At 41.6% G+C, this 26574-nt stretch overlaps 1 protein-coding gene across 1 annotated transcript in view; it reads left to right on the top strand.

Annotated features, from left to right (window-relative positions):
• The first annotated feature begins 557 nt into the window (after window positions 1-557).
• LOC149313548 (2-Hydroxyacid oxidase 1-like) overlaps window positions 558-26574 on the top strand; it is a 47552-nt gene continuing 21535 nt past the window's right edge. Inside the window, exons 1-2 of the mRNA XM_089519307.1 lie at window positions 558-774; window positions 15346-15497. Coding sequence (XP_089375433.1) covers window positions 638-774; window positions 15346-15497 — 289 coding nt within the window. The 5' untranslated portion in view covers window positions 558-637. The remainder of the gene's footprint in view (window positions 775-15345; window positions 15498-26574) is intronic.

Here is a 26574-nt window from a genome sequence, read left to right on the forward strand (position 1 = left end):
TGTTTCTTTTCAAATTCCCTCTTGACATGTCTTGCTGTAAAAATATGTACTGGTTTGCACTTGGAAATTTTTTATTTTTTTTGGCCAAAATATATGTCTAATAACATTATGACAATTTTGCAGTTCCAAAACCAAATCAACCCCAACCATTGCTTGAAAGTGCTTGGATCACCATCAGACAGTTGTTTCTTGGCTTACAGGCAGATGAGGCTCTTTTGAGGTGGGCCGGCAGGATCTGATGACTACATGTAGGCTAAAGTGATTGATTCTACAGCTCCATGTGTAGGATCAATATCAGATTAAATCTGCCTGTTTAAATTTATGCCATCCAAATTTTAGAAGAGTTGAGACTATTGTGAGGTACTGAATGCCCAAATGTTGCTGTTTTTGCCCTTGCTTCTTTGTACATCGGTTGGTGGTATGCATTAGGCACATGCTCTAATTTGGTAAATGAGAAATCAATGTCAAAGTCCAAAGCAGTAGTGCAGAAAGGTCAATAGGGGGCTTATATATTTTGCTGGTTGCTTTCAAAACCAGTAAAGGCACCCGAACTTTGCTTTAATTTAATGATTAACAATCAGAAAACCAGCACGTCTGGAGGATCCAAGAAGCGAAAGAAAACAAAATAGCTTGCACTATGTCGGAAAGACCAATTTGCATTTCTGATTTTGAACAATATGCTAAGAAATTTCTTCGGAAATCTGTGTATGATTATTACAAGTCTGGGGCTGAGGAACAGCAAACACTGGCTGAAAATGTAGCTGCCTTTTCAAGGTACAGTATTTAATGGTCTAAATGTTATAGACATAACTTTTAATTTAATTTAAGATGAAAGACATTAAACATAGGAAGGCATGAATGATGGGGTCAAGTTGCAATGCAAGAAAATAGATTGTCTGTAGGAATGATTCTAAACTCATATCTGTATACTTCAGCACTAGTCCATAGGTTCCTACAGAAGAGTAATAGCCTTAATCTCAGGTCGTGCCCTTTGTCATATCAACAAATTAAAATTGTAAAGGTCTATGATGTTGGACCAAATACAATTTTCTGTGCAGAAAATGCTACTTCCCACAAAGAAAGTCTGAGGAAAACAGAATTTTTGTGCAAAAAATAAATTTTACACAGAAATATTATTTTGTCTGCAGACAATGCTGTTTCCTATGCAATATTGGCATTGGTGACTTATTCTGTGCAAAAATTGCATGTGTTCCCCCCCCCCCCCCCCATATTGTTCTCTATGCCAGACATGCTATTTACTGTACAATTCCCCCAACCCCATGCCGAATAAGTCCCAAACTACAATTAGTCTTTAAAAACTTTTGCAGTTTTCAAAACTATGCAGTTTTCAAATACATTCTCACAGTGGGAAGAAAATACTGAAATAACTCATTGCTTCCTTCGAGAACTAATTTAGCAAAGAATTATGTCTTCAGTGGCATAGCAGTTCCTAATATAAGCATTAAGGGCAAATGATTCAGCTGTGTTCTGAGAGGTTATTAACAGGGGCTGCCAGAATACAACAACTAGCCTGTTAATTCGTGGGAACAACTATCTCTCTTAATTCCTGGGAATTCCATTTCTTGTAGTATTTGTGTGACGGGGCAATGTGATCACCAAGTACTGTTGGTTAATATAAATGATTTTCCTGAGTGGCTTTCTCTTCCTACATCAGGAAGTATTAATCTTATTTCGTAAATATGGCAAAATACTTGATACTGGTAATATTTCACCCTAAATTGCTAAGGCTAGTGCCAAGTGCTAAGTCCTTGTTTCCGAGGTGGTATCTTACACCAGTGAAGTTACCTAAAATGTACTTAAAAATAAGGAAAATCATTGTTGGAAATGTCAAGACAACCCAGGAACATTTGTGGTGGTTGTGTTTAAAAGGCTAGAAAATTCTGGTCAAAAAATCCACATAATGATTTCTAAGGTTCTGAATATAAATATTCCGATGCACCTTCTTAATATGTTATTTATGCTTGGTGATAAGATGGAAAAGAAATATCCAGAGATTATTTTGTTTATGGGGACAGCAGCAAAGATCATCTATGCACAAAAATTGACAAACCGATTACAGTCGGTCCTCCACATTCGCAGCTTTGATACCTGTGGTTTTGATTGTTCACGAGGTCATGTCCACATGCATGCGCACTCCTCCTACTTACTACTCTGGAAAAAAGCCCAGGATGCAGGCAGTGGCCAGGAAGGGTGTGTATGCCAACCCTGCCCCTTTCCCAATGGGATAGTTGTCTTCCCCAGGCAGTATCCCATTGAAAAATAGGGAGGAGAATCAATCCCCTCTTGCGCTTTTCCGGTGGGATAGCTCTCTGGGGAAGACAGCTATCCCACCGGAGAAGAGGCAAGGAGGCAGTTAATGGGACGGGAGGGCTGGGGGAAAAGAGGGGCGTTGTTTGTGGTTTTTCCACATTCGCGGTGGTCTTCTTCCCCTAACCCCCACAAATGTGGAGGGCTGACTGTACATGATTCGTTTAGATCAGTTAATAGTTATGATCAAGGGAAAATCAGTGCCCAGACACAAAGAAGATTGGAAAGACTTGATTCTATTTTGGAAAGAAAGATAGGTACTATTGGTACTAATTTTGCAAAGTTAGAGGAGCATAGAATCATAGAGTTGGAAGAAACTACAAGGGCCATCCAGTCCAACCCTCTGCCATGCGGGAACTCTCAGTCAACAGAGCAGTCATCTCTAGGTATGAAAAGTAATTGGTTATAATAGGTTTAACCACTATCTAGATATAATGGTTTACTCACTTCAGTTAAACATTACACTCATTTAAAGTAATTACTATTGATGTTCAATTGATAGCTATCCAGGTAATTTCGTGGCTGTAGGGAACAGATAAAAATCATAATCAGTATATGCGGAAACTGTGAAGAGTGGTGGAGGATAAGGGGTCTTGGAGATGTCTCATCTACAGGGTCGCCATGACTCGAGATCGACTCAAGGGTGGATAACAACAACAACAACAACAACAACAACAACAAACCAACTGTTAGGAATAGTGTTTTATTCCATACTGACTTGTTGAAACACTGTTAAATAAGCTAGAACATATTGAATGGAAGAAGCAGAGATAACAAAGCATGAAACCAAAGAAAGAAATTAAAAGCTGTATAACCTTTTAAAAGGTGTGGAACCAGCTATGAGGAAAGGAAGTCAAAGGTTATTAGGCAAAACCTATAGTAAGATGTATGTTTGATATATGCTGCTGCTTTATTTATTATTTTTTTAAACTTTATTTTTCTAATTTATATCACAGATATTAAAATAAATACTTTTACAAGAAAAAAAAGAAGAAACAGATAAGACATAAGGGTTATTCTCTAAATCTAACACCATATTCCAATAGATACTTCCTTTATAATGTACAGTGCTTATTCTATCATCAACTTCTAATGTCATAATATATCTTAACCCTTGTTATAGCAACTCTAATTAACTTCCTAATGTCGTCCCAACAGTTGATTCTGTTATTTCTGACAGCTTCTTGTCTTATTCTTCCTCAAAATCAAAATCTCTTTAACATATAAAGTTTTCTAATAGTTCTCTATTATATTCTTATTAATTCAGTGGATCTTCCACTAACTATTCCCATAACAGTTACTACTCTCTCTAACTCACTACCCATCTCTGGGTACATATTTCTAATACTGGTGACCACTCTTTTTCAGTTTGATTAGTGTCATAATCGTTCAATAGAGCAGTCAGTTGATCCACTCATACCATCTCTTCCACTGAGCTCCAGTATTTTAAAGGGATGCAGGCCAATGCCACAACCAGTTTCTGCCAAAAGGCTCATGGTGTCTGGACAGTCCAATGTTGCCACTGATGAGGAGGATTTGCATTGTTTCAAAAATCTGCAACATTCATTTGATTACAGATGTGAGGGGAGGTGTGCACCATGGGAAGCGGCATCTCAGTTCTTTTGCGGTGCACATTATTATTCAGTATCTTCTGCTGATGCACCACGGATGTTGTTCACCAGCCTTTTCGGACTCTCTGCTGCTTTTGCTCGCCTTCTTGGCCTTTTGTTGGGAGCTGGTTCCTGCCTTTCTCTGCAGATGTTCAGAAGGAAGGAAGGAAGGAAGGAAGGAGGGGGGAGGGAGAGAGGGAAAGGCCATTTCATGTGATTGGCTTTTATGGGGGGGGAGGGAGGGAGGGAGGGAGGGAGGGAGGGAGGGAGGGAGGGAGGGAAAGGCCATTTCATGTGATTGGCTTTTATGGGGAGGGAGGGAGGGGAAGAAAGGAAGGAAGGAGGGAAAGGGGGAAGGGGAGGATAGAGGGGAAGGAAAGAGAGGAAGGAGGGAAGGGAAGAGGGGAAGGGAAGAGGGGAAGGAAGGAGGGGAAGGAAGGAGAGGAAGAGGAGAAGGGAAGAGGGGAAGGAAGGGGGAAGGGAGGGAAGGAGGAAGGAGAAGAAGGGAGGAAAGAAGAGAAGGAGAAGAACAGAGAAAGAAAAGAAGGAAAGAAGAGGAAAGAAAGAAAGAGGGAAGGAAGGAAGGAAGGAAGGAAGGAAGGAAGGAAGGGGGAAGGAAAAAGAAATAGGAAAGGAAAGAATGAACAAAAGGAAGGAGGGAGGGTGGGAGGGAAACAAATAGAGAAAGAGGGAATGAACAAAAGGAAGAAAGGGAGGGAGGAAGAGACAAAGGCAGGAAAGAGAGTAGGAGGGAAGGAAGGATGGGAAGAAATAAAGAACGAAAGAAAGAGGGAAGGAAGGAAGGAGTGAAAGAAAAAGGAAAGGAGGAGGGAGGGAAAGATGGAATACAAAGGAAACGAAAGAAGGCAGGAGGAGAGGAAAAGGGAGGGAAGGAGAGATAAAGGAAAAGAGGAAAGGGGAAAGGAAGGAAAAAAGAAAGAGAGAAAGAGAGAGAAAGAGAGAGAGAAGGAAGGAAGGAGGGAAAGATGGAAGACAAAGGGAAAGAAAGAGGGAAGGAGGAGACTTAAGGGGAAGGGAGGGAAGAGAAGAGGTTCATCCTCTTCCCTGCCATTATCGGGCCTCCTGCTGTCTCTCTCAGAAACAGCGGGAAGCAAGAAAATGGTGCTGGGCAAAAGGAGCCAGAGGCGCACGAAGCTGGCTCCTGCTTCCAGTCTTTTCCCGCCTTCAGCTGCCTATTGGAGACAACTGGAGGCTGGGAAAAATGCAAGGGGAGGCAGAGCGACGGCGCGTGCCAGTTGCTCCTCCCCAGAGACCTTTCCCAGCCTCCAGCTGTCTCCAGAAAGACAGTTGGGGGCAGGGAAAAGCCCCTGAGGAGGAGCAGTGGCAGCGTGCTGGGTCCTGGGCTCCGTCACAGCCCTTCCAGCCCCAGACCTCCCTCTGGAGAGAGAGCTGTGGGGCAGAAAAGGCCGTGGAGGAGCCCAGGACGGTGGCGGGCCTGTCCTGGGCTACATCGCAGCCCTTCCAGCCCCAGCCCTCCCTCCCGAGAGAGAGATCTGGGGCAGGAAAGGCCGTGGAGGAGCCCAGGACAGTGGCGTGCCATGTTCTAGGCTTCGTCGCGGCCCTTCCAACCCCAGACCTCCCTCTCCAGAGAGAGATCTGGGGCAGGAAATGCCGTGGAGGAGCCCAGGATGGCGACGTGCCATGTCCTCGGCTTCATTGTGGCCCTTCCAGACCCAGACCTCCCTCTTGAGAGCGAGCTGTGGGGCAAGAAAGGCTGTGGGGGAGCCCAGGATGGTGGCGGGCCTGGTCCTGGGCTCCGTTGCGGCCCTTCCAGCCCCAGACCTCCCTCCTTAGAAAGAGATCTGGGGCAGGAAAGGCCGTGGAGGAGCCCAGGACGGTGGTGTGCCAGGTCCTGGGCTCAGTCGCGGCCCTTCCAGCCTCAGACCTCCCTCTTGAGAGAGAGATCTGGGGCAGGAAAGGCCCGTTTGCCAGCGTCTGACGGCCCCAAAAGGGATCCTCAGAGGCCGGCAAACTGCGGAGGACAATGTGCCGTTGGCCGCAGCCCGTTTGCCGGCCTCTGGCGGCCCCAAAAGAGACCCTCAGAGACTAGCAAATGCCAGGGGGAGGAGCCAGAGGCTCCCTTTCTCTGACAAGGGGGTGGAAGCCCCACCCCCTGGAGGGAAGAAGCCCCGCCTCCTTGGGTGGAAGCCCCACCCCCAGCACCCATCCTGGGGGTAGAAGCCCCGCCCCCGTAACGCGAACTGTATTATAGCAAGACATTGGAAAATGAAAATGAATGTAGAAATGGAAGATTGGTATAAAGAAATATGGAAATTAGCTATTAATGACAAATTAGCTTGTAAACTGAAAGTGAAAAAAGGACTATGGAAAAGAAATGACTTTGATGAGATATGGAAGAAGAGAAGAAGAGATGCCATTGGTTCATGCATCTTCCATAATAATAATAATAATAATAATAATAATAATAATAATAGTTTATTTATATTTTCCTGCCTCTCCCAGATGGATCGAGGCAGAATTACAGTCCACTAAAATCCATACATCCATAGATAAAATACATATAAAAACACATCATTAAAATTAATAACAATCTTAAAACTATCTCAGCATCAAATGGCAATGCAATAAACTTATACAATGGTCAGAAGATGTCTCTTACACAGGGCCAGGTGGGTAAGCTCACCGGAAGAGATCCGCCTTAAGTGCCCTCTTAAACGTCTCCAAGGAGGCCATGAGACGGATCTCTTCCAGAAGGCCATTCCACAATTTCGGAGCAGCTACTGTAAAGGCTCTCTGGGAAGTCGATATGAGCCTAGTAGTTGATTGATATTCTAACACATTCTTCCCAGTTATTCTGAGACTATGGGCGCATTGTTTAGGGAGAGGCGTTCCCGCACGTAACTTGGGCCCAAGCCATGTAGGGCTTTAAAGGTAATAACCAACGCCTTGTATTGGGCCCAGAAGGGAAAGCCATGCCCCAGAGAGAGAGAGAGAGAGAGAGAGAGATGGAGAGAACCACAACTTACTGCGATGGAAGGCAGGGTGCTAACGCAGGACATCCACCAGATCCAGCTTCAGGATCAGAATTTTCAAGAAAGCCATTATTTCCCTGCAGAAAAGAGAGAGGTGACAGAAAAGATTATTGGTTCAGAGCTTTGGATTCCTATACAGTCGCCCCTTCTTGTACACAGATTTTTTTATACACGGATTCAAGCATCCACGGTTTGAAAATGTTCAAAAAAGGTATACATTTCAAATATCAAACCTTGATTTTCCATTTTTATAAGGGACACCATTTTTCTATGTCATTATATTTAAAGGGACTTGAGCCTCCATGGATTTTGTTATATACGGGGGATCTTGGAACCAAGCCCCACCGGATAACAAAGGTCCACTGTATGTAGCCCCACTGGCAACACCTGCCCCCAGCCCTGTCTTGTAACCAACTTACTCTTGGTTTCTGCAGATGTTGGGATTCCTGCTCGTCCCCATCTCCTTGGATCTGCGGTAATCGCTGACCAAGAAGAACGAGAGCCAAGACTTCAGACATTTTGTACCAGCGAGGGCTTTTACAATGGCTCCAACCCATTTGATTGCCTTCATCTGAGAAGACAAGGAGATTATAGCCTCAGTAAGAGTGCCAAGGAAGGAAGGCATAAAGGAAGGAAAGAAAGGAAGGAAGGGAAGGAGGAAGGAAGGAAGGAAATGAAGGAAGGAAGAAGGAAGGAAGTCAGAAGGAAAGAGGGAAGGAAAGAGAGAAGGAAAGAAGGAAGGAAGGAAAGAAAACAAGAAATGAAGGAAGGAGGAACTAAGGGAAAAAAGAGAGTTAAGGAGGGAAGGAAGGAAAGAAAGAATGTAAAAGCAAGCAAGAAAGAAAGACAGAAAGAGGGAAGGAAGGAAGGAAGGAAGGAAGGAAGGAAGGAAGGAAGGAAGGGGGAAGGAAGATTGAAAAGAAAGAGGGAAAGAACAAAGAACGAGGGAAGGAAAGAAAGAGGGAGGGAGGGAGGGAGGGAAGGAAGGAAGGAAGGAAGGAAAGAAAAGGAAGGAAGGAAGGAAAGAAAACAAGAAATGAAGGAAGGAGGAACTAAGGGAAAAATAGAAAGTGAAGGAGGGAAGGGAGGGAGGGAGGGAGGGAGGGAGGAAAGAAAGAAAGAAAGAAAGAAAGAAAGAAAGAAAGAGACAGAAAGGAAAGGAAGGAAAGAAAGAAAAAAGGGAAGGAAGGAAGGAAGGAAGGGGGAAAGAAGGTAGAAAAGAAAGAGGGAAAAACAAGGAATGAGAGAAGGAAGGAAAGAAAGAGGGATGGAAGGAAAGGAAGGAAGGAAGGAAGGAAGGAAGGAAGGAAGGGAAAAAGAGGGAAGGAGAGTAGGAAGGAAAGAAAGAAATAGAAAAGGAGGGAAGGAAGGAAAACAAGAAAGAAAGGAGAGAAAGAAAGAGGGAAAGAACAAGGAAAGGGGGAAGGAAGGAAGAAAGGAAAGAGAGAAAAATGAAAGGAAGAAATGAAGGAAGGAGGGAAGGAAGGAAAACAAGAAAGGAAGGGGGAAGGAAGGAAGGATAGAAAGAAAAAGGGAAGGAACAGGGAAGGAGGGAAGGAAAGAACGAGGAAAGGAAGGAAGGAGAGAAGGAGGGAAGGAATCTGCTTGACCTCTCCTCTTTCCTCGTTCACTCTGAGGAAGCCCCTGGCTTTGGAAATGGTCAACGGAGGCCTGAGACCTGGGGACCAAGCCAAGGAGCCTGCGAGGAAGACAGACGTCTGGCCAGCAGCAGCCAACAGCCAACAGTTGGCTTCCAGAATGGAGTAAAGGTTCCAGAGAGGAGACAGAACCTTTAGGAAGGAAAACGAGCCTAGAGAGTTGCCATAATAATAATAATAATAATAATAATAATAATAATAATACTGTTTATTTATAGCACGCTTTTCCAAAAAAATGATCAAAGCAGGGTACAGCGTAAATATAAGCAATATACGATATAAAAACATACAATATAAAAACATCATAAAAAACATCCCAATAATAAAACACAGTAAAATTCACAAGAATAAAACCAAAGAAACAAACTAGCTGGATAAGCAACTGTATAATGGGGGAGAATAACAGATGTCAAGGCACATGGGGGAATGCTTGTTGGAAGAGATAGGTCTTAAGTTTCTTCCTGAACAGGTCAAGGGAGGTGACAGAGCGGAGCTCGTTGAGAAGGGAATTCCAGATCTGCGGGGCGGAAACAGAAAATGCCCTTTGGGAAGATGAGGTATATCTTGTCTTGGGAACCCTTAAGAATTGCTTCCCGACCGATCTGAGAGTGCGGGGCGGATTATATGGGGAGAGGCGGTCCTCCAAATACCCTGGGCCCAAGCCATTTAGGGCTTTATAGGTGATAACCAACACCCGGGACCCGGTTTTTATCAAAAGATACAGGTAAAACTCCGCTTTCAAAAGACCCGTGCCAAGGGCATTTGCCCCTCAACGGGTGTGCAAACCTCAAATTCAGGTGTTAAAAAATCGGGGCCAATATGAACTTCCTGCTTTTAATCCGGTTTCTGAACCGGGGTAAAAGGTAGTCTGAATGGCCCCTCAGTGTACTCCCTTTGAGTTCTGTCACCCACAGTGAGAAATGACTGAAGGGGTGTATTCTACAATCAAGGAATGGTTAGCTTATTGTTTGTTTGGCAAGTCAATTGCTTTAAGAGTCTAAGTGATGGAAAGCAGAGCAGAAAATCACCAGCATCTGTTCCTACCTTCATCCACATTTCTCTTGTAATGTTTGATGCTGAAGTATCAGATCTCAGCCACACAGATATATGTAAACCCACAAACTACTTGTGATAGCAAGTGTGGAATTTCTGATATCTTTCTGAAGTTTCCATTCCCTAAGATCAATTTGTCAGATGTAGTGTTATCCTGTTCTAGTTGAAGGAAACCCGTTTTTAAAACCTGGTCTTGGTACTAGATGAATGAAATTGAAATTAATGAACTGCAAATTAAATTATGGCTTCCTACAATTGGAATGTGCTTTCTCATCTGTAAATGTCCGGAGAAGTCAGCTTCTACCTGATCATATATGTTCAAGAACTGCTGGACATCTAAGGAGTGACTGAGTTCAAGAAACATTGCAGGAACAGCCATGTTGACCAATAAAATAAAAATAAAACAAACCCAAGAAGATTCAAATTCTATCCTGTGCTAATACTTTTACTGGGCCAACTAAATGGTGTAAAACAAACTAGCTTTTGAAGCTTCACAGTCTTCTTCATCAGACAGAGAATTTTAAAATAGCATACATGATGCCTCCAGCACCTACAGTCTGCTTTGGATGCTATAGAAAGTGTAATAAAATGACACACACACAGTCCTCCAATGGCTGTAAGCTGGTTGAGAACAAAGGTAGTAAAATACAGGCAATATAGCTTGGCTTCTGAAATAGGAATCAGAGGAGTCCATTAACTGAGTTGTGTCATATTGCAACAAACAAAAAAGTAGGCTATTAATGTTGTTAGCCATAATTAAAAAGCTTAAAATTTTAATCCAATGGCTAGGGTTGTGACCCCCCCCCCTTTTTTTTAAAAAAAAAAATATGGTACAACATTTCCAAATCCAGATTTGTCAAAAGAGGAAGGTCTTACTTGTTAGCATTCACCTCCTGAAACAATTGCTACTTCTGATGCAAACACTGGTAGTAAAGTGTTTAATTGCAAATCTATCTTGGTTTGCAATAGAAGAGGGAAGACCAGCCACAGAATTCAAGCTTACCTCTTTTCTTCATTTACATTTTAAATTATGGAATTGAGCTGGCAGAAACCCAAGAAAAACATTTAGCTGATTAGCTGATATTTCACTATCCTTTAGCATTCTCTGGCATAGTCACATCACTAACCACAGTTGTACTGTGGTTGCACTTCTCAGAAAGTTCAGTGTCTTGAACTTTCTTTAGAAGCTTTTGATAAGTATAGAAAAATAAAGGATTAAATTAACCAAGTTAATGGCTGCTGATACACCATGTTTGCTGTCTATTCTTCCAACATGGACTTTAATACTGGCAAGGCTACAAAATAGTTTGAATATGGTACTAAATGATCTATTAGGTCTGAAATAACCCTTTGGTTGGCATGATGGATTACTACTGCTTCAGTGTTCCTATATAAGCCTCCTACATGTACTGAGCAATAGTTACATTTAAGTTAAATTAATATGAATAGAAATTGTGAGGTATGCAGATTATACCTTTAAAAAAACACATCAGTGATCCATTTTGCCTGGACAGAAATATGTGTGATGCAGCATTTTTTTGTGAGAGCCTTAATTCATACTCATCTGTCATGGGAGACTATATCAAATTGTTGCCTTCTGCATTAACCTCCCCCATAGTTTTCATTAGGAAAGAGGATCTTCAATGTGCCAATTATCAGAGTTGCAATTTCATTTGTAACACAGCAGCCAGAATTATTGATATTAAATTGTTAGGTCACCTTTGGTTCCTTGGTGTGTGTGGTACTCTGTTGATGTGTTGACCTGATGCTTGCTGTTAATGATACCTACAATTGATTAACTTTCTGTTCAGTGTGAAGCTTGTCTTCCCACAAAAAGGTGTTCCACAAAAGGACTGATAGGTTTGCATGTGGTGAACATAAGCCTTGCGACAAATTGGTTTGTTTACGTATTTATTAGTATATCAGCATCATATATTTGCCCTAATAGGGTATAAGGCTGCTTCTACACTGCAGAATTAATGCAGTTTGACATCTCTATAATTGCCATGGCTCAATGCTATGGAATTCTAGGATTTGTAATTTTGTTAGATATTTAGCCTTCTCTTTCTGAGAGTTCTAGTGCTACAACAAACTACAAATCCCAGGATTGCATAGCATTAAGCCATAACAGTTAAAGTGCTGTCAAACTGCATTATTTCTGCTGTGTGGCAGCAGCCTCAAAGGCAATGTACAAACATTAAAATCACAGTAAAACAAACAGAGGTAGCTTTAAACCACCCCAGAGCATAGACTCACCCCATATTTAAAACCATCAACAGTTTAACCGCCCGGATTGGTTTGCCAGAGGGCGGTATACAAATAAATTATTATTATTATTATTATTATTATTATTATTATTATTATTATTATTATTATTTAAGAGAGCAGAAATATCCTCACTAGCCACCTGAAACTATTATTACAAATGGCAGCACTATAATCACACTGGGCAAGGAATACCATAGTGTACATGCTATTATGGTAAAGGGCCTGCTGCTAATGTTCCCCACCAACCTAGCCTCAAACAAGAATGGAATGCATAGCAAACTCCTTGAAGAAGTTGAGAAGATATGGGTAGCTTCATATGGAAGAAGTAGTCTTTGCATATCCCAGCCCTGAATCTTTTAGGTGCTTGTAGATAAGAAGCAACATCTTCAGTGTGGACCCAGAAACAAATCACAAACCGGTGCAATTAATATAGTACAAGTATGAACTTTCATAGACTAAATAGACCAAGTCAATGAAAGCTTATGCTACAAATTCTTTTTCTCAGTTTGTCTCAAAATGCTACAATTTCCTTTGCATGCTGATATTATAGACAAACATGGCTATGTCTCTTAATATAATACAAGTGAAACATCATCTATGAAGCACACACCAAAAGCAATTTGACTGAAGTATTGTGCATAAGAAGCAGTCTGTCAGCACTTTTCAGGGGCAGTGCAATATATTGTATGTTCTAAACTGGAGCTGATTCAGGCATGGGGCACTATGGCCAGTTCTATCTTCCCCTGGAAGGTTTGTAACAGGTGTAGTAGGCAAATCCAATCAAAAGATGTCTTGGCTGCAGCAGGCATGTGGATATTAATGATGGATCCATAAGCAGTCCCAAGTTGTGGATCTGATCATTTGAAAGGAGCGCAACCTCTTACAGAACAGACGGCATTCCCAATCTGTGGTAGCTAGTGGATCCATTACTGTGGGTGTCGTAAAGACACTCAGTTTTATGGCTGCTCTTCAGCAACTATAGTTGTAAAGAAGTTTCTCCAGGTGTTGAACCTTCTCTTGGAAATAGCATCCAGCACCTAGATAGCTTTCTTCCAACCCAGAGCAGTTGTTGTGGGGGATCGGCTTTAAAACCAAGAATGTATTTGGTGCTCCGGTAGCAATATATCTCCTGGTTGCCTCTTCTCCAAATACTGGATCTTTCTTTTTACTGACATTGAGAATATTTGTCTTGGTTTGGTGGAATTTAAGTACTAGCCCCCACACAAATTCATCACAGCATCCAAGCCACATTTGAAACATCCATAACATCCTTGGATCAGGTGAAAAAAGAAAGAAAGCTGGGTAACATCAACACTGATGAAAATCACATCTGAGACTCAAACAGAAAATTCTAGATGGCTTTTTAAGTGGTTTCATATATTGTTTAAAAACTGGACAACACAGTGGAATCTTGTAGACCACACATTCAAGAAACTGACTGTCAGTATTGCCTTCTGGAAATAGTAATCCATGCAAGTCCAGAATCACTGAAAAATGGGGCCTCCAAATTTCATGTTTGTGGATGGATCTCATGGTCAAAGTATTGAATATTTCTGAGAGGTCCAGCAGAGTCAAGAGGAAGGCACTTGATCTGTTCTGTTTCTCATGTAGGTTATCCACTGAGGATACAGTCTATTACTATCCTAAAGCTAAGTTTGAAACCAGCTCTGAAAGGATCCAGATAGTCCACTTTATCCAAGAAAAGCTAGAGCTGGATTGTCAATGCCACCACCTGGTTTATGACATTAGTCATAAATAGAAAGACTGGAGACTGGCCAGTGATTGTCTAGGATGGTAGGAACTAATTATATGGTTATGGCAGTGGCTCTACTTTTCGATACTGAAAAAAGAATCTTAAAGATTTTCAGTGTAAATGAAACTGATTAACACACCATTTTAAATGCCTCCTGCAAAACACAAGAGGATCAGTTTGCTTTCTTGTCTCCAAGTGAGTGTTGATGGGCTAAAAAAAGGTTGCCCTTTCTGTATTTCTGTTCTCAGTAGGTAGAATCCTTTTCCAAAGTTTCATTCAGCCAGATTATTGATTAGAAAATGGATTTTACAACAAGGTCATGGTGGCTGTGGCCTGAGGACACTCAAGTAAATCGATTTAAAATATCTTTTTCACCATTTTAACTTAGAGTGAGAGAAAATAATCAAACCTCTGATAATCACTTCTGACACATAGTATCTGTGACTTTCTGAAAGCCTTTAGAAAATAAACTGCCCTTCACTGATAAAGCACAGGACCAATGACAGCTTGTTTACACAAGTTGATCACGCAAGGCATGTCATTGCTTCCCTGCAGCTGGGTGAGAACAAGGTCATTGAAATACAACTTGCATAGCTTGAGAGGAGGGGGAGAAAATGTTAAGAAGGGTTTAATGTTCCCCAAAATGTGCCATAAACAATGGATGCATCAAGAATACATTGCTAGGTTGAATTATTAGCTAAAATGACTATACTCTCTGGGTATCAGAGAGGTGATGATGAGAGTTCGATTAATAGTGATATAATTCTGTTCATTTATATGCCCATTTGGACAGGGACGTAGCCAAGGGGGGGTTCTTGGGGTCTGGACCCCCCCTTCCATTAGAAAAATGAATGGTATGTGCTGCTGCACCGCCGCACCCAAGCCCCATTATAATGGTGGCACTTAGTCTGGACCCCCCCTTCCTAAAATCCTAGCTACGTCCCTGATTTGGAGTATTTCTATATGTGATATTTTCTCATTACTTGAATGTCACTTTTATGTTTAGACACAAAGCCAACATTACCAATAAAGCCAAAGGGAAAAACGGACTTTCATGGGCCCTTGTACAAGGGTCTCAGAACCACCATTTACTAGCATAATTGTTTAGTACAAGATATAGTAGAATTGGCTGCCCCAAGCTAGAAGAGTGGAACTCCATCTGTTTCTTCAATCACCTCACTTCGCTGCCTGAGCTTGCTAAGTCAATGATGCCTCTGGATAGCAAAGTTTGGTCTATGAGTCATTCAGGAGGGAAATTTTCCTTAGTGCTGTAGAGAGTGAAGCTAGCCATTTAATAACCAAAGATACCTGGCTTCTGGCAGCTCCTGAAAGTGCATGATGTTACCTGTTTTTAGTTTAATGTTGTACCTGACAAAAACTGAAGACTCTACAATTGGCTATGTCTTCTTGAAACTTTCAGACTCATGGACATCCAAATCAAGTGTACATGTGTATGTGTATGTGTGCATACACACACATATCCATCCATCCATCCTGCAGTGGACCTGAAAGTTTTATGCAAGAGATGGAATTAATTATTTTAGCGGTACCTTGGACGTACCAGCTTATTTTGTTTGCTTTTGATTATTAATCCTATGTGCTGAACAAAGGCTTTATGATAGTAAGTCAATAGCTGAACTCTCCATTTCCATCTGTGCCAGATTAAAGTTATACCCCCGGATGCTGAAGGATGTGTCTTCCCTGGACCTGTCGACCACAGTCTTGGGGCAGAGAGTCAGCATGCCAATATGTGTTGCAGCAACTGCCATGCAGTGCATGGCTCATGCAGATGGGGAAATTGCTACTGTTAGAGGTAAGTCAGGAAAACGTAAAGCCCTTCTGAGATAATACAGGACTTGAATAAGTATTGTACTGTACAATAAAAAATTTAAAGAATGGACTTTTCATGATTTATATATCTTGGGTATGTTCACAGTCATGTAGTAGAAACTGCACTCTTGGGGTGGAAGCAGAACCCATTTGTTGTCCAAGGGCTTGCCTAGATTACTAGAATACTCCTCATAGAATTCAATTAGAATGTGATCTGGCCACACATGCTTCACAGGAGTTTGGGCCTTTTGTGGTCTGATGAAAAACTACTTAAACTCCACACAAAAAGGCTTTGTGGTTTTTACTAGAGTATCTGCAAGTATCCACAAGAATGAGCATAATCAAACCTGTGGTCATCTGTTTCCTTCACATAGATTTTAATGGCCACACATTTTCAGCAGAGGGTGGGAGAATAGATGTGAATAGATGCAAATATGCACAGGAAAGTAAAGACAATTAAATGTGATGTGTGAAAGTCTACAGCAATTCACACAATATAATTATGTGCAGACAAGCCCCAAAAGATCATTAAAATTAATCTGCCCCTAGAATGCTGCTACCACTCTACACTGGAATACCATATGAAGTAAGGTTCCTTCAGATATAAGGGAGAAGGGGATTTATTATTCTGACTCGGTTGAACTGGTGTGCAGTGTGGTTTCCCTGGGTCTTTGTTAACTCACCAAGCTCCACAGCTAACAATATCACACTGAAGATGTTCTTAAGCTCTCAGAATCATGAGCAGCTATGGGTGTGTTGTGGCATCACCAGTTAGATAGTGAGACAGAGCGGCAAGACAAGCCAGAGGAGCAGGAGAGTGAGATAATGTGCCATGCTAGTAAGGCAGAGGGCCAGGAAGGCATAGCAGTGTCTGAACAGCCAACACAGAGCTAACAGCAGCTACTGTAGGAAAGAAAAGAGAGGCTATAGAGGTCAGAGCATTTAAAAGCTAAACACTGATTAATCGGGCAACAGCCACAAGCACACAACAGACAATAAATTCCAGCACCTCCTTTAGGGAACTTGTTCAGAACCCACCTATCTGGTGGATTCGTCCCTGAATAGAACAATCGGCTAATGATTTCTTCCCACCTTAAGTATCATTCTACCATTTACCAGTAGACTGTTGTTATTATCAGTATTTTAACAATTGATTTTAAATTTTAATGTGAGTTCAATCCTGAGGGGCTCCAAGGTCAACTCAGCCTTCCAGCCTTTCTTAGGTCAGTAAAATGAGTACCCAGCTTGTTGGGGGTAATTGGCTTACACTTTGTAAACCACTTAGAGACTGCTAAGTTCAGTATGAAGTGGTATAGAAATGTAAATGCTAAATACTGTTTGAAGGCTATGCTTTAGTCAAATTTTATTCATGCTTACTCAGAAGTAACTGTGATGTCCAATAAGGCTTACTTCCTAACACACGGCAGGAACTGTGTGGTTTTCCAGATGTTGTACTGCAGTTTGCAGCAGCTCTACCCAGAACAGTCAATAGGACGACTGTTGGAAGTTGAAGTTCAACAGTATCTGAGGGCCACAAAATACTCATCCATGCCGAAGTAAATATGATTACTGAGGTGTATTGAAGGGTAGCTCTTTCTTGTATTTAGAGTGGGAACAAACTTCTTGTTAACTGCCCTCAAGTCATCCCCAACTCATGCCGACCCTGTGAATGAGACATCCCCAAGACCCATGTAACTTCTGGCCTGCAATTCTAAATTTTGGTTTGCAAAGCAAAACATTAACCAAGGCCCCTTTCTAAGGAGTCTGATGAAAACTGAGCATCTCTTAGCTGAGTCTTGATTTATAAACAGAGGGAAAAATATCTACCATTCATCATCAAGGAGAAAACTGGAGAAATGAAACATAGAAGATTTTCATACCAGCTCTTAAGCGCTGGTAAATCACCTCTAAAATGTTGAGGAAATGCACATGTGTGAAAGCGTGGCACACTTCCTCATCATAAGCTGAAAGCAAAGTTTTCGTTCATACGAATTACTTCTCCTGGAATGTTTCAGTGATGCTAGAAGGAATCGACAGTTCCTTGATGATGAGGAAGCACAACAGGCTTTCGCACACATGCACTTCCTCAACATTTTAGAGGTGATTTACCAGCGCTTAAGAGCTGGTATGAAAATCTTAATTATGATTTTCTAGTTCTCTTAATGAATTTGAGCAAAAATAACTGCAGGATAATAATAATAATAATAATAATAATAATAATAATAATAATAATAATAATTGCATTGATCCTATCAAAATCCAGACTTAAATGGGGCACCAGTGACTTTAGCTGGTGACTGCTTACTGTTATTTCATGCTTGGTATACTGTATAAAGAAAAGCTGTAAGACCCTCATCCTTAAAAGTAAAATATTGCTCAGTTTTGATTTTAATTTGAAAGGCCACTTCTGACATTTCTTAATGATGTTTGATATAAGATTGTCCTGACTTAGACTGGTACAGTCTCATTAGAACCTCCTAAATTACATACATAAACTTTTATTTAATTTGTTCCTTTTTTAGAAACAAGTAGCTTTTCCTGTTAGTGGCATGCTTTAATGGATTTTTCTCTATAGTTGTGAGATTTAGAGATATGTCATACCATATAAACTTGTTGATCCTGGTGATCTGGAAAAATCCTAGTGTTTCAAACATTTCCCTGTCGAACTACCCAATTCCACTTTCTTCAATCTCCTTTTTGACACAGGGTGGATTTTGCAAGCCGATGATACTATTGTGAGCAAAGCAGAATACATCCAACGAGGCAAGTTAGGGAAGTTCTTACTTACAGACAGTGATCATTGTAAGCAGATAAAAACTTTTGAGTATTTATTCAGCCCATGACTCATTCTGACGCTACTAGCATTAAAAACCCAAATCTTTGGGCTTTGACGAGGACAAAGAAATTTGTGGCTGAAAGGAAGTCAGGAGTGTTTTCCCCATGCATTTCTTTGTGTCCCACTCAGAATGAAAATCGACTCTGAATAATATGCTATTCTGATGTTTCCCAAGGGATCGTTGGTGGTAATGTTCACTTAGCTTATCCTCTTCACTTGGCTACTTCAACCACAGTAGTCTCTTTCAAAACCTCCAAGCTTTCTTTTTTCATTTCCCAAAGGATAGATTCAAGTTCCAAATGCCTAACAAGCTACCTCCCTCTAGTGGTACACTGAAGCCACATTCTCACAACTGGACATTTTGCTTTAAAAATGTAGTTACCGAAACAAACTGAAACTTGTAGGACAGGTGTAAGGAAAGGGCAGTCTATAGGCCACATAGGTCTCTTGGGGACTCATTTTGCAACCCCAAAGCCCTTCTGAAGACAACTGAAGACCACTAGACCCTGAAATATTAAGAAAGAATTTGTTTGCCCCCACATTGCCACAAAACATGGCATTTTGACACCTCTTGCTTGTAACTACCCTCACCCCTCCCTCCCAAACCCATAGAAATCAGCCAATTCACAGAATCAGAATTGACATCTCATCATTTCTAGTCACACTGGGAGTTGCTGTCTTGCCCACAGGGTGGAGTGCAGGGCTGAAATGGCCCCTGTCTCCACTGCAGTTATCAATCCTTGTTGTAGGGGATGATTAAATGCCAACCTGAATGCATGCTGCTCAATAATAAGATGTCCCAGGAGATTATTACATGTCTATTTTCACCCAATCCGGGCACGGGCTGAGCATGGGCTTGAATAGGTGAAAATGGATCTTATCACACACCTTTTTGGCCAACTTATCCGCGTATCCGATCCAGACTCCTAGCATACTTTTTAAAGGATGGGAAAATATCATAGGTTTGAAAAGTGCACCAAGAGTCCACATTGGGTATACGATGTGGCTGAGTTGGGCAAAAAGGTGAAAAGGTGATAGACATGTGATAATCTCTCTAGAGTTTGGGAAACCATGTATTGATTCAGCCAACCCCAATCCACTCCTCCCCCCCGTGTGTGTGTGTGCGCGCACGCGTATGGGCAGCCATATATACGGGAACATTCCCTTGCTATATCTTGTGTATGTACAGATGTATAAATTCCCATTGAATGTGCTTTCTCTTCTTCTGCTACTACAGTTGCTGGATCTTGGGCAATGAATTATAATGTTAGGTTCCTTTTCAGCTTCTTGAAGGGAAGCAGGGAATTCTCTACTGAGGGTACAGAAGGAAAGAACAGCCAATTTGGCAGTTGTTCCATCCCTAGCTTTCTCTTGCCATCTGAATTTCATCGCTCCCCCTTTCCCAGTAGATTCTCTCAGTCTTAATAACCTTCTTTGCAGAAGGATCACAGAGAGGTGTCCCTAGTAAAGGCATCATCGCCATCCTTGTACCTCTAATACAAGGATGGAAGTCATGCAGACCTCCAGATGTTGTGCCAACATAGACAATTCTACCAAATGCTGGGAGTTACAGTCCAACATCATCTGGGGGGGACTGAATGATAACAACTTTTGCTTTAACACGAAACTTAGGTGGTCTGGCACCTATCAGACTGGAACAGAAACACCTTCAACAAGTCTTTAATTTCTATTTGCTGAGGGGGCTTTTGAGTTCTGAAGATGTTTAATTGTTCATAAGAGTGCATATTTAAGAGAATAACAATTGTATCTCAAATATTACAGAAAAGACAAAGGTATGGTGGATCTGGGGACTTATGGAATGTTGAGCATGTTAGCTGGAAAATCTCCTACTGCCTCCTAGTATCTCTTGCACCCTCCCTCTGCTTCTGTGCCCACCATGCACAGTATGTCTGGAGTGCTAAGCTTCCTATTCTATTCTCCCTGAAGTCTACCAAATTATTTCTCAAGAGTGCTTTTTCACCCTAGGCAGAAGCTGCATGTTGCTGTCACCTTGATGTACCTGTTGATTTGCCAACATGCCAGTTGTTGCTGCTGCTATTTTTTGATGCCCACCCACTCTACAATACTTGCTGTATGTTGTTATGTGCCTTTGGCTCCATCCAAAGGCGACTCTATCATAGGGTTTTCTTGCCAAAATTTATACAGAAAAATATTTGCTATTACCTTCCTATTAAAGATGAAATAGTGTGAATTGCCCAAGGTCACCTGGGGGTTTCCATGTCTGAGTGGGAACGTGAAGCCTGGTCTAGCAGAGACCCAGTCCAACATTCAAACCACTACAGCATGCTGGCTTTTACCATAAGTAGAAGCTCAGTAATAACCAGGGTGGCCATTTACCAGTTCTCCTCTTCTTTTTTGATGCTCCTCTGTCTACATACTGATACCTGTTTTACTTACTCACGCCCTTCATCAGAGAATCAGGGATTGACCACTGTACTCCTGGGATGAGGCTTCTTATCTGAAGGAGAGAGAATGATCATCATGATCTCATGCCTTCGCTTCCTTCTAACAGAGAGAGAGTCAATGCTACTACTTCCCTGTCTGAATGGAACAGTTTGGCCTTATGCTGCTGGCCTTAGGCTGTCTAAAGGAGAGAGAATACTGGCCATTGTGACACAATGTTGTCACAATGATGTTTCCTGTTTAAAAGAAGGAGGGAGACTGGCCACTCTGATTCTATTGCACTGATGCAATTCATCAGAAAGAGTGAGGTGGTTCATTGTGACACCTCATGTTGAACTTGCCTACCTCGCTGGCTAAAGCAGAGAGAACCATTGTGATTTCACACTGATGCTGATTATCCAAAGCAGAGACAAATTGACAAATATACCCTCCCACAACTACTGTCCAACCTGGGGTGGTGGGAGGAAAGGAGAGACAGATCGTCCTTATACTCCCATGTTGTCAACTTTTTCCATGATAAAAATGCCAGTTGGTGCCTGAATCAGAATGTAATTTCCTTAATGCTTCCCTCTATTTTCTTTACTAATCTTCAGAACAGTAAATTTATATCTCCTTAGGCCAGCTGGTATCATTGTCCACCAATGCATTTTTAGGAGACAGGATGACTCTCTATTCTGACTAAGGAAATGATCTCTCTGTGTGATGTCTGCTTGCTGTCTGCGGATTATTTTTTGTAATAAATGCAAGCCACTGGAATATTATCAGGCACAGTTTTGGGATGAGAAAACATTAGAGGGCCAAGCTGAGGAAGTCTGTAGTTAATTAGGGAAACCATACAATTTTTTTTTTTTTTTTAAATGGACAACCTTCACCAAAGGCACATCCAAATGCTTCAGGACCAATTTGGCATTTGCTTGAGAAGAAGGTGACATGAGGATCTACTTATGGAAATTACACATTAGAAATAAATAATACAGAGGATTGTTCTGCTCACAGGAAAGGTCTTCTCTTTCATACTGAACAAGATCATTGAGAGCAGGGAAAGGCTTGTAATTTCCCTTCCATACAAGCTGGGTAAACAGAGTTCATATACGACGCACCTCTTCTCAGACTGTCACTACAGCAATACCTAAAAGCAGCTTGCCTGTGTCAGTCTACATGCAACGTGAGGTAGGAGAAAAAGTATTAGTGCCCATCCACCTTGCTCTAAAGGACAAAAAAGGGCAAAAATTGGGGTCCTTGGATTAAATCAGTGGTTCTCAAACTTTTTACCCTTGTGACCCCCTTTACATCTACATGCAGAAGTTGCTCTCTCCATTCCTTTCTTGTCTGCTGGCCAAGTAAACCCTCTTCTAATATCGTTGGAAGAGGGCTCAGGGTAGTTTTCAAGATGGAGCCTTTTATAACAAATGTGTAGGATTCTCCTATATGTAGAACAGGGCTTGGAAAACATAATTATGTTCCCTGTAATACCTTTTTAGGATAACAAGGATTTACCAATTTTATTTATTTTAAAAAATAAAGTAATAGCTAGTAATGCAATTGATGGTTTAGTTTAACTATTTCAGCTTAGTTTAGCTTAACTATTTCAGTGTCTTTATTGTCTAACAAAGTTATGTAAATAATCTGGTCATTATTTGTGTTTGCCTAATGTTCATCTGCCTTAGCATTTTCTTCCTTGACTTTTTTCAGCAACCACACTATTTTCTGCTAGTAGTATAGCCTCTTCTGGATATCTGAAATGGTCAATGTTCCTTCTTCCAATTCTTATGTCTCCTTCCCTGAAGTTTAAACCTACTTTACATAGGATATGTTCAGTATACAAGAAAAACAGATAGGGTGATGAAATGCACCCTTGTCTGGCCTCGTTGCCAATTGGAAACCATTCCATTTCTCTGTATTCTGTGCTAACAGTGGCCTCTTGTCCTGTGTACAGGTTGTGCATCAGGGCAATCAAATGTTGTGAAACACTCATTTCTTTTAGAGTGATCTCTAGTTTTTCATGATCTACACAATCAAAGGTTTTGCTATAATCTATAAAGCACAGGCTGATTTTCTTCTGAAATTCTTTGGTTCTTTCCATTATGCAAAGTATGGGTGAAATATCTGTAGTGCCTCTTTGGGTGTTTCTGCACTGCAGAATTAAAGTAGTTTGACATCACTTTAACTGCTAGGACTTTATCCTGCAGATTTGTAGTTTGGTGAGATATTCTGCCTGGTCTGTCATAGAGTTCTGGTGCCTCACAAAACTACAAATCCCAGAATTCTGTAGAATGGAGTCATGGCAGTTAAACTGGTGCCAAACTGCTTTTATTCTACAATGTAGATACACCCTTCCTTTCTGGAACCCAGTGTAGACATCTTGCCTTTCTCATTCCATATAAGTAAAAGTCTTTGTTGTAGAATTTTGAGCATCACTTTGCTTGCATGGGAAATTCATGCAGTGGTCCTGTGGTTATTGCAATCCCAGGTGTTCTCATTCTTGGGGACTGGAATATATAATGTGTTTACAATCTGTGGGCCATTGTTGTGTTTTTCATATTTGATGACAGATTTTTAATTAGAACTAGAGTACATTCCATGCCTGTAGCCTAAAGCAGTTATATTGGTATGCTATCTGTTCTTGGTGACTTATTTCTCCCAAGTGTTCTGATTGCACCTTCAACTTTCTAAAATCGTAAGTTCATTTTCAAATTTTTCTTCCTTGAATAAATCTGTCATCATTTCATCTCTTTTACATAGTTCCTCAGTGTATTGTTTCCACTCCCCCCCCCCCCCCCCGGTTTCATCATATAATACATTTAAACATTTTGGGTTTAAACTTCCCTTTGATTTCTCAGATCTTTTGGAAGAGGTCTCTTGTTTTTCCTTTTTTGTTGTTGCTATCTTCTATCTCGCTGAATTGATTATTATAATAGTTCTCCTTGTTCCTGCATACAAGTCACTGAAGAGTTGCGTTCAGGTTCTGACTTTGGTTCTGACATCCTTTTACCTTTGCTTCTTGTGTGTTCTTAACTTGTAGAATAGTTTCATCTGTCATCCATTGAGGCTTCTCTTACTTTTTGCATTCCTCCCTAATGGGGTGGGAGATAATGGCATCACCAGGCTTGGTGACACCTGGTGTATGTGGGGCTGCCAATGGGGGGATGGCTGTGGTAGTGGCCTCCACCCCTCCTTGCTCCATTTGTCTTCATTGCTGGCCTGGCTCCCTCCTTCAGGAGAGAGCCATGCCAGTGAAAAAGCCATAAGGGTCGTGCTCACCCCTTCACCACTGTAGATGGAGGACCTCGCCAGGGTGTCACTCCTCTTGTGGGATGTCATCTGGTGCAGTCCGCAACCCCCGCAATGGTCCAATAATGCCACTGATGGCAGAGGTGACTTTATTTAGTGGAGGCAGCTGACAAAAAGTGAGTTGTCTCTGAAGTGAGCAAAATGAAAGCCTGTTGCTGATGTAAGCAAGGCAGAGTGTTTACCAAGCTGCCACCACCACCACCACCTCCTTCTCTGTCTCTTTCTCTTCCTCCCATCCTTGGCTTCACCCTCCACTGCTGCCTCCCCACCTCTCTTGGGCATTGAATACCTGCCCTGGGCTCCCACCCTCTTCTCCAGATCACACCTGGTTGGACTTGGAGGTTTAAGGACGGGTGGGCAAGCTGGAGCTTGTCATATGAGAGAGCCAAGAGTTAGGAGACTGCAGAACACCAAGAATGTAACCATGCAGGTGACACATGCTCCAAAGCACCTTCCACATACTCAGAGCAGTGATGCCTGTTTTAGACTCCAAAACCAACAATGCATGCAATCAGCTGTCACTGCCTCAGGTTATTCCCTCCCCCTACAAACACACAGGCACCTCCCTACCTGGCTGGCAAAGGTGAAGAGGTAGGACTCCCAGTTGTACTCTTGGGCCATTTCCTAGGTGGTTTGTTGTGTGTGCACAAAAGAGGCAGAGTCTGCCCAGGTGAGATCTCAATTCCCCTCTTTTGACTCACTTAAATTACTGTATAACCAGAACTCATTAATTGGAGACATGGTCAAAAGAGTGGGCCCTGCATCAAATATACCAGTTCTGGGTATAATTTAGAATGATTGAAAGAGAGGATTGTTGAAAAGCAAGGCACTGAAAAGCAAGGGATGCTCTATTTTTTTGTGGGGATGTTCCTCATATTGCATTTCAATACAATGATTGGTTTAGTGTTCATCTTTAGTTTTATTCTTATTTTTGATATTAGTTCATGGTGTGTTCCAGAATCTACTCTTGGTATTGTTTTTACAGAGAGAATGGGGTTTCTCTATCTTCTACTTCTGTACATTTACTTTATCCAAAAGCATTGCTGGAGGGAATTTTGCAGGTACTTGAGGCAGCTTTCCTATTCTTGAAAGATTTGCTTCAAAGTCACAAAAATAAATAAGAAAATTCAAATGCAGCACTATGCAGACAGTGAGCAAAGTAAAGCTCATACGGCATCCCCCTTTTTCAATGAAACTGCAACTATTAAAAGAATTGCTTTTGAAAAATAAGTCAAAGACTCTGCAGTGGATGATAAGAACTTAAAATGATGTATTCCCACACTTCCAAAAATAGGACAAGGCATCAAGTGAACAACATTTTAAGAATCTTTTTCATGACAACTTGGAGGCATAAGTAGCTTTGTGCAGTTCCTCTCCTGCCTGCATATCTGATGTAAAGCAAAGGTTCTGTTCTGTGTTCATAAACCTTTGGGCTTCATCTTCCTCTTTAGTAAACATTGACTGCTTTTCAAACAAAAACCTTTTCTTTCCTCCACCTGAGCCTATATTATGTAGTTGAGACAGAGAATTTGACAGAACAAGGAGTTTTGCATAGGCTTAAATGTGCTGCTATTGAAGAAAAAGGTTTAAGTAATGCACCAGACCTGGTTCCCCTTCAAGCCAGTTTAATCAGAGGCTTAATGGGAAGCCACAACAATGGATATGAATGAGCAGAGTCCCAGAGGCTCACATAACATTAGACTTGGGTCAAATCATATGACACTATTGCCATGGGCATTCTGATCCAGCAGGAAACATAACTAGTTTCACAAAGATTTTTCTGATTGACAGGGAGGCTTTTTATAAAAGTTGAAAATAAAGGCAGGGGAAACACCAAAACCTAAAATCAGAGAGTTAGAAGAGATATCAAGGGTCAAACAGTTCACACACACACACCCAATGCAGTAATCAACAGCTAAAGCACCCCTTGTAGATGGCCATCCAACCTATGTTTGAAAACCTCTGGTGAAGCAGACTCCAACACCTTCCATGGTACTGTATTCTAATGTCAAATAGTTCACAGAGTAATAGAATAATAGAGTTCGAAGAGACCACAAGGGCCATCCAGTCCAACCCCTGCCATGAAGGAACTCAGAAATCAAAGCACCCCTGACAGATGGCCATCCAGCCTCTGTTTAAAGACCTCCAAGGAAGGAGACTCCACCACACTCCGAGGAAGAAGTGTGTTCCACTGTCAAACAGCTCTTACTGTCAGGAAGTTCCTAATATGTTTAGGTGGAATCTTTTTTCCTGGAGCTTGCATCTATTATTCCATGTCCTATTCACTAGAGCAGCAGAAAACAACCTTGTTCCAGCCTCAGTGTGACACCCCTTGAAATACTTACACAGGGCTATCATATCACCTCTTAACCATCTCTTACCATCAGGACAATCTTCCTAATGTTTAGTCACCCCAACTGAATTAAGACAAATCAACCATATCTTGCCTCTGCAATGCACCTGAAAATGTCTACCTTTTCCAGAAAGAGACAGAGAGTCCTGTAAAAAC

This window comes from Sceloporus occidentalis, unplaced genomic scaffold (genome assembly GCF_023333645.1).
Source record: "Sceloporus occidentalis isolate IW3139 unplaced genomic scaffold, rSceOcc1.0.p SCAF_4, whole genome shotgun sequence".
In the NCBI taxonomy this organism is placed as follows: domain Eukaryota; kingdom Metazoa; phylum Chordata; class Lepidosauria; order Squamata; family Phrynosomatidae; genus Sceloporus; species Sceloporus occidentalis.